General features: G+C 46.0%; 1 protein-coding gene across 1 annotated transcript in view; it reads left to right on the forward strand.

Moving 5' to 3' along the window:
- Nucleotides 1-912: 912 nt before the first annotated feature.
- The window catches only part of ANKLE2 (ankyrin repeat and LEM domain containing 2), a 118,571-nt gene continuing 107,210 nt past the window's right edge, over nt 913-12,273 (forward strand). Inside the window, exon 1 of the mRNA XM_082243411.1 lies at nt 913-1,442. Coding sequence (XP_082099537.1) covers nt 1,259-1,442 — 184 coding nt within the window. The 5' untranslated portion in view covers nt 913-1,258. The remainder of the gene's footprint in view (nt 1,443-12,273) is intronic.

Here is a 12,273-nt window from a genome sequence, read left to right on the forward strand (position 1 = left end):
AGACACTCTCTACTTACCGGCTGTATCCAGGTTCCCAACCTGGCCAGCAATGGAAGGTTGGGGGGAGTTGGGACAGTCGGGTTGAGGCTGGCCGGGGCAGAAGAGTCTCCAGTGGGGCATGGAACCGGCCTCTGCTCAGACACATTTTACACTGTCCATGCTGGGAGGGAGGCCTGCGCTTTACCTTTGTCTTCAACCCGCACTCAGTAGGTCAGCAGCAGGGACTTTTTATTTCTCTTCACCAGGAATCCTGTAGGCATGTCTGTGGCAGAAGCGGTGCAGCCTTTTTACAGGGCATCAGAGCGGCCCAGGGGGCAATTGCCCCCCCCCTGCCCCAATCCTCCCCTGGATGGTAGAGACACAATTTGGCATAAACAACATGAAAGCATGGATCCATACTGCCTTGTGCCAACAGTTCAGGCTGGTGGTAGGGGTGTAGGAGATATTTTCTTTGCACATTTTGGGCCCCTTAGTACCAATTGAGCATAGTTTAACCAAAATCTCTGAGGAATGTTTTTAACACCTTGTTGAATCTATGCCACGAAGAATGAAGGCAAAGATGGCCGGTGAGTTTATATTTCAATGTTTTTTTTTTTTATCACTCAAGCAATAAGATATGTTTCACTGATTTGACTAGCCTCAGTAGAACAGCATGTCACCATCTGTGCTCCTCTCAGCACAGTCGTACTCTGGCGCGACATCTAAGCTCCACCTCGCCGGTATGCCAGGCACGCTAAGGACAGCCCCGTTGCTGTGAGACGGAGGGGTCCTGTCAGGCCGGAGCGGAAGTGTCGCAGCAGGCGGGCTGTACAGTCACGGCCCCGGGTGGATCCTACATAAAGGCGGAGGAGGTAGGGCGGGTCTGAGTTTTGGAACCGGTACAGTCTGTGAGGGAGTTTGAGCAGGGCGGAGAGTTGTTGGAGCGAGCGCTGGGAAGGGAGAAGCCAGGCCAGAGGGACAGCACAGTGCTGAGGAGTCCGGCTGTGAGCCCAGCTAAGGCATTATACACCCCACCGAAGCGGGCTAGGGACGTAAGAGGACGGTGGAGCGGCTGGAGTGATGAGAGTGGGGTGACACGCTTTCAGGACAGGAAGGGAGAACGACCCTAACTTGAGCCCCATTGTCTTATCAGCAGACGGACGGGGAAGCGCGGCGGGAAAGGCAGGGGACGCGGCCTGTGGAGGGAGTGACGTCTAGACAGACTAGAGAAGTCCCGGAGAGTTGGAGCAAAGTGGGCCTCGCCTCGTTCAGTGGGAGAATGAAGCCTATTTATGACATGCTGTTTGGTTGGGACCCCACCGTGGGCTACTCGGCCCTTTTGGCCTGTGTATTGGTGGCGGTGGTGGGGTGGCTGGCCCGTCTGGCTGAGAAGAGATTCTGTAAACAGAAGTGTTCCAATCCTCCACACTACAACCCGCAGCCTGGCTGGGAGGTGCGGCTAGGTGAGCAGATGCTTCCCTGCTACTTTCTAAAGTACTATGATTCATCTAGTAATGGCTGCTATATAGTGTCCTCTGCATGTCTAAATGGAAGGAAACCACTTTACACTGCCAAGGCATCATTAAACTGATCCCCAAAAAAGATAATGCAGCTTACACATGCTTAAATGTGGGGGCTGCGTTTAGTTTCTTGGGGTATTTTCCATTTATTTTTCACATGGTGTTCAGGACAGTCTAAGGCTGGTCATAGACAGTTCAAATCTCAGCAGGTGCAGCAGGAACCGGCCAGGATTCGAACCATATATGAGCAGGCTGAATGTACAAAGTTTATTGATCAACTTTGGTTATAACCAGACTGTAAGTTCTTGCATGCGATTATTGCTAGAGGCTGGTATAGCTGCTAGCAATAATCAGTCTTCTCCCAACTTCGCCTGCACCCCCCCCCCCCCACACCAGGAGGATATAATGACTTGGTTGGCAGGAGGGATTCCCCTTTCAACACTGTCCATGTTGAAAGGAAAGAAATTCACTCCATGTATGGCTTGCTTTAGGGTGGCTCATCTGTCTTGGATAGCTATGTTGCACATCTGGGGGTAGGGTAGTCAAAGATGCACTCTAATTAAAATTGATATTAACCACTTGCCGACGGCCGCAAGTACACATACTGCGGCGGTCAGCCCCTCCGGGGCCAAGTGACGTACCGGTACGTCTCTTGCCCACGAGCCAATAGGGGGCGAGTGCGCGTCGCTGGAGGCGCGCTCCCGCTCTCTCACAGGGATCCCAGCGTGACTGACCGGCGGCTCAAATGTCTGCCGGTCACTCGTGATCTCCCGCTGGAGAGGGAGAAAGGCAGGCGGCTGATGTAAAGAAAGCCGCCTGTCATTCTCCCTGGTGTAACTGCAGAGACTACACGATCCTGCTATGTAGGATCGTATGTCTCTGTTGTTACATCAAAAGCCACGCCCCTTGACAGTTAGAAGCACGCCCATAGGGCCACACTTAACCCCTGGATCTCTAATAAAGTTAACCCCTTCCCTGCCAGGGTAATTTTTACAGTAACAGTGCATATGTATAGCACTGATTACTGTAGTAATGTCTACGGTACCTCCAAAAGTGTCAAAAATTGTTAGTCAGGGGTCCGATCTGTCCCCCGCAATGTCGCAGTCCCACAAAAAAAAAAACCGCAGATCGCTGCCATTACTAGTTTAAAAAAAAAAACAATAAAAATAACATAAATCTTTCCCTTAGTAAACGCAATAACTTTTGCGCAAACCAATCAAAATGCGCTTCTTGCGTTTTTTTTTTTTTTTTTTTTACCAAAAATATGTAGCAGAAAACAAATTGGCCTGAAATGTTAAAAAATGTAGAGTTTTACATTTTTTTTTTTTTGGGGAATTTCATAAAAAGAATGTGAAAAATATTGTTAATTTTTCAAAATTGACGCGCTTTTTTTTTTTTCTTGGTTATAGCGCAAAAAATAAAAATCGCACAGGTGATCAAATACCACCAAAGGAAAGCCCTGTTTGTGGGGGGAAAAAAGAAGTCAATTTCATTTGGGTACAGCGTTGCACGACAACGCAATTGTCCATTAAAGTCACACAGTGCCGAATCGCAAAATAGGCCCTGGTCTTTGAGCAGCCAAATCCTCCGGGGCTTAAGTGGTTAAAGGCAATTGCTCTGTGCAGTGGCTTTGCACAGAGGAGCCCTGATCCTCCACTTCTCAGGTCCCTTGCTGCAACCCCTAACTCATTCCTCCTGTTAGGTGTCCCCACAGCAAGCAACTTGTAATGGGGCACCCAAACAGGTGCGCTCCCAAGTCGCTACTTGCCTCATTGGCTGTGATGGACAGCAGCGGGAGCCAATAGCCCCCCATTGCTGTCTCAGCGAATGAGGAGGGAGAGTCCCCAGAAAGCAGATGCTCTCGTGCACAACGCTGAATCAAGAGGGAGCTCAGGTGAATGTTTGGGGGGACTGCTGCACACAGGTTTTTTACCTTCATACATAAAATGCATGAAGGTTAAAAATACTTCAGCCTTTAGAACCACTTTGGCTCACATCTATGCAATTTTTAGTGTGTTTTCAGTTTCGCAGAAACGCACTACAGTCCATTTAATATGGTTTCCTATGGATGGGTGAGTTTTTGAAGAGTCAGGGTCTCTTCCCCTCCCCCCACAGCAGGTTGTGTCTTTGGTGCAGTAGACTTCAATGGAAACACATTAAAAACACAGTGCTCGCGTTTTTTTATGTATTTCTTTTGGTTTCTCTTTCAAAACAACAGATGCGTCAAAAACGCATATGAAAAAAACACAAACCTCACCCAGAAAACACATTTACTGCACCCTGCATATGTGTGAGCCAGGCTTTAGATGGGAATTGCTTATTAACCACTTAAGGACCAGGCTTATTTCTGACAATTGTTTACAAGTTAAAATCATTTTTCTCTATCGTTTGACAGACGCGGCTCCATATTCTTCTTAACCATTTGGTTATGCTGGAGTGTGTATTGTGTCACTCGCGCCTCTGGTGTATTTAATAAATAAATAAATAGGTGATGGAAAGCTGCAAGTTAAATAACCATGAAATAGTTATGCAAGTATGAAAAATAAGTAACTGCGCTGACCTCTAATTCATATAGATATTACTATATGCCGTGTGTCCCTCTTGATATTTATGTGTGTGTGATATCTCACATCTACGCAATAAAGTGCATATAGGGGCTCTAATTATGTGTGTGTGATGTCTCACATCTACACATTAAAATGCATACAATGATTAATATAAAAAACTGGTGCTCTGATTATGCATAAAAACTGGCTAATATCATGTAATAAATAATGTTAGATAAATATAAATAAATAAATCAACCTTCACATCATATAGCATACAGTTGATGAAAACAATGCTATTAGGGATTTATCTATCAACCAGTCCTCTATATTTCACTTAGGCTTTTGTGTCCACAAACGCCTATATATTCTTGATTGAAAGAGGAAAGGGCTGTAGTGCCAAAGTCCTTCATATGATAAACGTGCTCCAATGCCGGTATTGTGACCCTTCACCGATCACCATGCGTGCTTATTAGTGGTAAGAAGACTCACTTACCAGATGTTGTTGATTCCTGGTGGCCTACGCCAGCAGGAATCAGTTTGCGCTTGGGTTTTTAAGTGTGTCCCGGCTCCTCTGTGCCTCCAGGATCCGCTGGATATGACTTGTGGTCCACAGTGGTATTTGGGACTTCCTCCTTTGTATGTGCTTTATGGCTCAAAATAAAAGCAAAAGGCTCCTCATAGTGCAGAGTATTTAACGACTCCTTTATTTTTAAAACCTATTTAAAAACACTCCAAAAAAACTTTTTTTAAAAAACACTACATGAGCCAAAAAGAGCCAAAACAAGCCGTAAACATACTCTTGTGGGGAAAAAAAATGCCAAATCGTGAATAAACTCCCAATAGTAACAGTCTCTGTTAGAAAATGTACCGCTCTTGCCCCTCTCCAAACACCTTCCAGCCTCGCGGCTGAGCTATTACCGTGTTCGTATGTGAATCCGCCTACCTGGAAGTGGGATCGCGGCGTGCAGTTCACCAGCGGGGTCTGAGCGTGGCGGCGTGCGTACCAACTTGACGCGTTTCGTCAGCAAATTGACGTCTTGGAGACTGTTACTATTGGGAGTTTATTCACGATTTGGAATTTTTTTTCCCCGCAAGAGTGTATGTTTACGGCTTGTTTTGGCTCTTTTTGGCTCATGTAGTGTTTTTTAAAAAAAGTTTTTTTGGAGTGTTTTTAAATAGGTTTTAAAAATAAAGGAGTCGTTTAATACTTTGCACTATGAGGAGCCTTTTGCTTTTATTTTGAGCCATAAAGCACATACAAAGGAGGAAGTCCCAAATACCACTGTGGACCACAAGTCATATCCAGCGGATCCTGGAGGCACAGAGAAGACGGGACACACTTAAAAACCCAAGCGCAAACTGATTCCTGCTGGCGTAGGCCACCAGGAATCAACAACATCTGGTAAGTGAGTCTTCTTACCACTAATAAGCACGCATGGTGATCGGTGAAGGGTCACAATACCGGCATTGGAGCACGTTTATCATATGAAGGACTTTGGCACTACAGCCCTTTCCTCTTTCAATCAAGAATATATAGGCGTTTGTGGACACAAAAGCCTAAGTGAAATATAGAGGACTGGTTGATAGATAAATCCCTAATAGCATTGTTTTCATCAACTGTATGCTATATGATGTGAAGGTTTATTTATATATATATATATATTTTTTCAACATTATTTATTACATATTAGCCAGTTTTTATGCATAATCAGAGCACCAGTTTTTTATATTAATCGTATGCATTTTAATGTGTAGATGTGAGACATCACACACATAATTAGAGCCCCTATATGCACTTTATTGCGTAGATGATATCACACACAATTTATATCAAGAGGGACACACGGCATATAGTAATATCTATATAAATTACAGGTTAGCGCAGTTACTTATTTGGTTATGCTGCCCCCTACAGAAGTAGGACACTAGGCAGGAAAAAAACGTTACCACGCCTATGTCCTTTTTTGTCCTTTATGGTGGCGACCCTTAGGTCTAATAGGGATTCTTTTGTGGAACTTTAGCAGGCCTCTCCTTGCAGGACTGTGGTCAGCGACCTCCCATGCTTATGTTCTCAGGGTGAGCTTGGCATATAGTGACTCTACTGTGTCTGCGTCCACGCACTTCGGGTGCCTTGCGGTGAGGATGTCTCCGTTTTTTTTACTGCGCATGCAAGGGCGCTGGTGGATGCACTGATTCTATCGGTGCAGAAAATTTTAACATGGGGACGCCAGTCCCCTCGGGGGCCTGCAGATCCCCCCCCCTAAAAGCTTCAAAGGTACTCCCTTTTCCTGCCTACTGTGATAAAATTGTCGCGTGTCAGTTGAGTTCTAAACGCAATAATGGTAACCATGCATGGTGTGGCTAAAAAGCTGCTCTGTGGACCAGGCTTCTAAAAAGGCTCTATCGGATCTCCCCTTCATGGGGGACTGCCTATTTGGGTCTTTGTTGGATGAACTTCTCAAAGGACTCACAGGTGGAAAGAGTACTCTTCTTTTTTTTTTTTTTTTTTTTTCCCCTCTATCCTCTAAGGGCAAGTCACCGTGTAATTGACGGGGCCCTTTTTTTTTTTTTTAGCAAATAAGCGGCCACTTCGTGCCTACGGCACGCAGGAGAAAGGACCTAAGCCATTTAGGTAATCTGGGAGTTCCAAGAAGACGTGGTGGGGTAAGCCGAGAACAGGCCCCTCCAGATCTGCTGACAAATCTCTGTCTGCATGAAGAGACACCTTCACCCATATCTGGGGCGGGGGACGTCTTCATTTTCTGTCTGGAACCAGGGACCTCCTTGATTCGGGACAAATGGGCCTACGAGCTGCTCCGATCGAATGCAGGTCCCAAACGTCGACCGATTCTTCCCGTCCAATCTACGCCTTTCTTCCGATCAGTTAAGGGATCTACAAGTGATGGTACAATATGTGCTGTTGCAAAGGGTGTTTGTGGCGGTTCCCTCTCGGGAACGCTTTCAAAGGTTTTATTCAAACCGGTTTACTGTTCTCAGGAAAGAAGGGAAAGTGCGTCCAATTCTGGACCTCAAGGGTCTGAATTGCTTTGTACGGGTACAGAGGTTTTCGAATGGCGTTCATTCCCACGGTAGTGGTGTTCCTACACCAAGGGGACTTTTTGGCCCCTATCGATATTGAGGACGCATATCTGCATCCCTATTTACGCTGGACACCAGTGTCTTTGCTCGCTGTAGGAGAGGAACATTATCAATTTGTGGCGTTACCCTTTGGTCTCACCTCCGTCCCCAGGGTCTTCACCAACGTGTTGGCTCCGGTATTGGCATTACTGTGACAGCAGGGGATTGCAGGACTAGGGTACCTGGGCGATCTCCTCTTAAGAGCAGAGCCCCACTCAGTTCTGGTGGGCATTCTGTCAATCAATGTACGGGCTCTGCAATAGTTCGATTGGACCATAAATTTCAGAAAAGTCTGGTCCCAGCCTCCAAAATGGTTTATCTGGGACTGACTCTGGACTCAACCTCTGAGGGTTTCTTCCCCCGGAAAAGCTGCAAAAGTTGCACAGGGTGACTCGGTTGCTGTTATCCAGCACTCTGTCCTCATTGCGGATTTGCATGCGAGCTCTAGGCCTGATGGTGTCTACTTTTGGGGGTGTTGCGTTTGCTCTGTTCTACACGAGACCTCTGCAAAGGGGTATTCTTGTCAAGTGAAACAAGGATCCAACATCTTTGGGCAATCTGATTCGATTGAGTGAAAATGCAAGAAGTGCTCTTCTGTGGTGGCTCTGTTCCTTGACCCTGCGTCAGGGCAAGTCATTCCTTCTATTGTATTGGACTGTGGTAACCACGGATCCCAGCCTGTCTGGCTGTGGGGGGGGGGGGGGGGGGGAGTACTTGGAAAGATGTGTGTCCAGGGGACCTGGACTCTGAAAGAGTCCAGACTTCCTATCAATAATCTGGATCTCGGAGTGATAAAGCTTTTGCTTGAGTCACTGGATAATCGTCTGCAGGGTTGTCCAGTTCGGGTTCAATCAATGATTCGGCTGTGGTTTACGTCAATCAAGGGGGCACCAAGGGTGTTCTGGTGGCCCGGGAGGTGGCTGAGATCTTAATATGGGCATAAAAATTTTGTTCCAGCCCTCTCCGCCGTACATATAACTGGAGTGGAGAACTGGCAGGCGGATTACTTGAATTGTTAGGTGTTGGATTAGGGGGAATGGTCCCAACACGTGGAGAGGTTTTCCCTGTTGTGTGTCCGGTGGGGGACAACCGATTGTAGACCGCTTAGTTTCTCTGCTCAATGAGAAGGTACAGAGGTTTGAAGCCAGTTCTCTGCATCCTCTGGCCGACACCAGAGACACACTGGTGGCTCCTTGGGGTCAGTATCGGCTGATCTGTGTTTCCTCCGCTGAGGCTTCTGCGCAGAATAGAGGTGGAAGGGATTCTGGTGGCCCCAGTCTGGCCTCACCGGTCTTGGTATGCAGATCTGGTAAGGTTAGTCGATGCTTCTTGGAGACTTCCTCTCCGGGAAGATCCATTGTCTCAAGGGCCGATTTTTCCATCCTGTTTTACGGTCCCTGGCTTTAACAGCATGGCTGTTTGAAGGATAGGGGTCATTCTGTCTCAGTGGTAACTTGTGAAATGTGATCCTCCACACTCACTGTCCTTAGCGATTTTTTTTCCAATGGGAGACAAAAAATAGGGACAAATCTTGTGCTGTCTGTCTGTATGTATAGCTATATTAGGGCAAAAATACAATAGATATCCAACTTACATTTTCAGGCAAAATCAGCTGTGCGGGCTTGATAATATGATCCTCTCAGTACTGAGATGCAGAGCGAGGAGACATCCGATAGCAGGCTCCGAACCCTATACGCGTTACGTCATGTGATTGACTTCGTCAGTAGATGAAAAAGTGAAGTTGCTCCAGTCCTCCAAGGCCAAAGGGTAGAGTGGGGGCCATCTTGTCCTCACTTGACTTCCTGCCTGAGAGTAGAGTGGACCGGATCGTTTTCTCTGCTACCAATGGTCCCGGGAAGCGACAGGAGGGGGGGGCACCTCTCCTGCCGCCCATATAGGTGATCCTGCGGAGAATAAGCCTCTGGGACCACCTTTATGTTAAAGCGGACCGTCCGCCGTTTAAAAAAAAAATACCGCAGTTATGGTAGCTATTTGCTGCCATAACCTCGGTATTTAACATCACGATTCTCAGGGTAGCCTTTCACATTATTCCAAAAAATCGGGCGAACTTTACTGTCTAGTGTTTTTTAAATTCATTAAAGTGGTAGTTTGTTTCCCAAAAAACGGTGTTTGAAAGACTTCTGCGCAAATAGTGTGACAATAGATTGCAACAATCGCCATTTTATTTTCTAGGGTCTCTGCTTAAAAAAAAGTGTGTGTGTGTGTGTGTGTGTGTGTGTGTGTGTGTGTGTGTGTGTATATATATGTATATGTATATATATGTATATATATATATATATATATATATATATATATATATATATATATATATATATATATATATATATATATTAGTGTGTGTGTTCTAAGTAATTTTCTAGCAAAAACTGATTTTAACATGTAAGCAACAAGTGCCCTCACTGACAGAAATTCATTCCTTTGATCTAAAAGAATGAAATGATACCTTGTTTATCCACTTACCGCATATCAACGTACCGATACGTCGGTACACTTTGCGGGTTTATCTAGAAGCATCATCCCGGTACCGTGGTTTGAAGCTGACGGTCGGCTTTCCGTCGGTAGCGACCGATGCAGCTCGGGAGCCGCTCGATCGTTACCCGGGGGGGCGGGAGGGGATGTCCCGCCGCCTTCTGTGGCTTTGCCTGGGGCTCCCGTCCCACCGGGAGCCCCGAGCACCCAGCCGGCACGTCCGCCAGCTGGATGGAGTCCCGATGAATGCCGGAAACGGCATAGATCGGGGCTCCGATGACGTAACCCGGAGGCGGCGTCCATGACGTCACTTCCGGGTTACTGTGCTGCAAAAGGCGGCAAATTTAAAAAACGGCTGTATGCAAAAATGCCGTTTTCGGCGTTTTGCATGCAGGGAAGTGTAGTGGAGGGGTCTAGGGTCTTTTAGACCCTCGATCCCTCCATAAAGTGTACCTGTCACACATATTGGTGTTACAAGGGATGTTTACATTGCTTGTGACAGCAATAAAAGTGATCAGATTTTTTTTTTTTTAAAAAAACTGTAATAAAGTTTAAAAAAAATAAATAGGAAGAAAAAAAAAATAATAATTTCGCCGCCCCCGTTAGCTCGCGCACAAAAAAAACGTATACGCAAGTCGAGCCGCGAATGAAATCGCTGTTCAAACACCACATGTGAGGTATCGCCGCGATCGCCAGAGCTTGTGCAATAATTAAAAAAAAAAAAGAGCTACACTCTACCTCTAAACTGGTAACCGTTAAATAAATAAATTTAAAGCGTCGCAGATTGAGATCTCTATTGACCGTAGTTTGTCGCCATCCCACGGGGGGGCGCAATTTTAAACCGTAACATGTTGGGTATCTATTTACTCGGCGTGACATCATCTTTCACAATATACAAAAAAAATGGGCTAACTTTACTGTTTAGTATTTTTTAAATGCAGTGAAATGTGATTTTTCAATTTTTTTCCAAAAAAATGGCGTTTTAAAGACCGCTGCGCAAATACCGCTTGACAAAAAGTTTTGCAATGACCGACATTTTATTCTCCAGAGTCTTTGCTAAAAAAATATACATAATGTTTGGGTGTTCTAAGTAGTTTTCTAGGAAAAAATACTGCTTTTAACTTGTAAATAGTGTTGAGCGAACACGGACTGTATTATTCGTGTTCGTACCGAATAATTGGATTTTTGTTACCCGAACACGAACACGGACACTTTACTGTATATTCGGGTAAAAATCCGCGTTCGGTCGTTTTATTTCCGGGTTTTGCATGCTTTGGCGCTCTTTTCATGGCGGGCTTTCAACAGCCAATCAACAATCGTTTAACTGGTGTGCCTTAAGCCATCCCAGCCATGCCTGCAAATGTCTCAGTAGCTGTGATTGGCCGTCTGAAGCATGTGACCAAGTCTTTATAAGTTCGAGGCAGCCGCAGCGGCGTCATTATGCTGCTTAGATCAGGGACAGAGCACACATCAACGTGCTGGCTGCTGATTAGGGAAAGATAGGCAGGAAAAAACCATTTGTGTCCAGATAGAATTGAGGGACAGGTCGGAGTGTTTAGGCAGGGCGAGTTGTAGGCATTTTAGGGATAGAGTCTGCTGAATTATAGGGTCAGTGTGTTCTACAAACTACAATCGATATTGCTGTGTGGGGTGGGGTCTGCACTTAGTTCTCCTGATCTACGATCTCTTCTCAATCCTGTTAGGGACAGAGTCTGCTGAATTTTAGGGAAAGTGTGTTCTACAATCGATATTGCTGTGTGGTGTGGGATAGGAGATAGGCAGGTGTCAGTGATCCACGTCCATTTTTCTGTGTGTGGGCTGCAGTGAACACAATCTTTTTGGGGTGCAGTGAACACAATCCTCTTGGAGTTCAGTGAACAAAATCTTTGTGGGGTGCAGTGAACAAAACCTTTGTGGGGGTACAGTGAACACAATCTTTGTGGGGGTACAGTGAACACAATCTTTGTGGGGTGCAGTGAAGACAATCCTTGTGGGGTGCAGTGAACAAAATCTTTGGGGGGTGAACACAATCTTTGTGGGGTGCAGTGAACAAAACCTTTGTGGGGTGCAGTGAAGACAATCCTTGTGGGGTGCAGTGAAGACAATCTTTGTGGGGTGCAGTGAAGACAATCTTTGTGGGGTGCAGTGAAGACAATCTTTGTGGGGTGCAGTGAAGACAATCTTTGTGGGGTGCAGTGAAGACAATCTTTGGGGGGTGCAGTGAAGACAATCTTTGGGGGGTGCAGTGAAGACAATCTTTGGGGGGTGCAGTGAAGACAATCTTTGGGGGGTGCAGTGAAGACAATCTTTGGGGGGTGCAGTGAAGACAATCTTTGGGGGGTACAGTGAAGACAATCTTTGGGGGGTACAGTGAACACAATCTTTGTGGGGTGCAGTGAAGACAATCCTTTTGGAGTGCAGTGAACACAATCTTTGTGGGGTGCAGTGAACACAATCTTTGTGGGGTGCAGTGAACAAAACCTTTTGTGGGGTACAGTGAACACAATCTTTGTGGGGTACAGAGAAGACAATCCTTGTGGGGTGCAGTGAACAAAATCTTTGGGGGGGTACAGTGAACACAATCTTTGTGGGGTGCA

Source organism: Pelophylax lessonae (assembly GCF_965119305.1).
Source record: "Pelophylax lessonae genome assembly, chromosome: 1".
In the NCBI taxonomy this organism is placed as follows: Eukaryota; Metazoa; Chordata; class Amphibia; order Anura; family Ranidae; genus Pelophylax; species Pelophylax lessonae.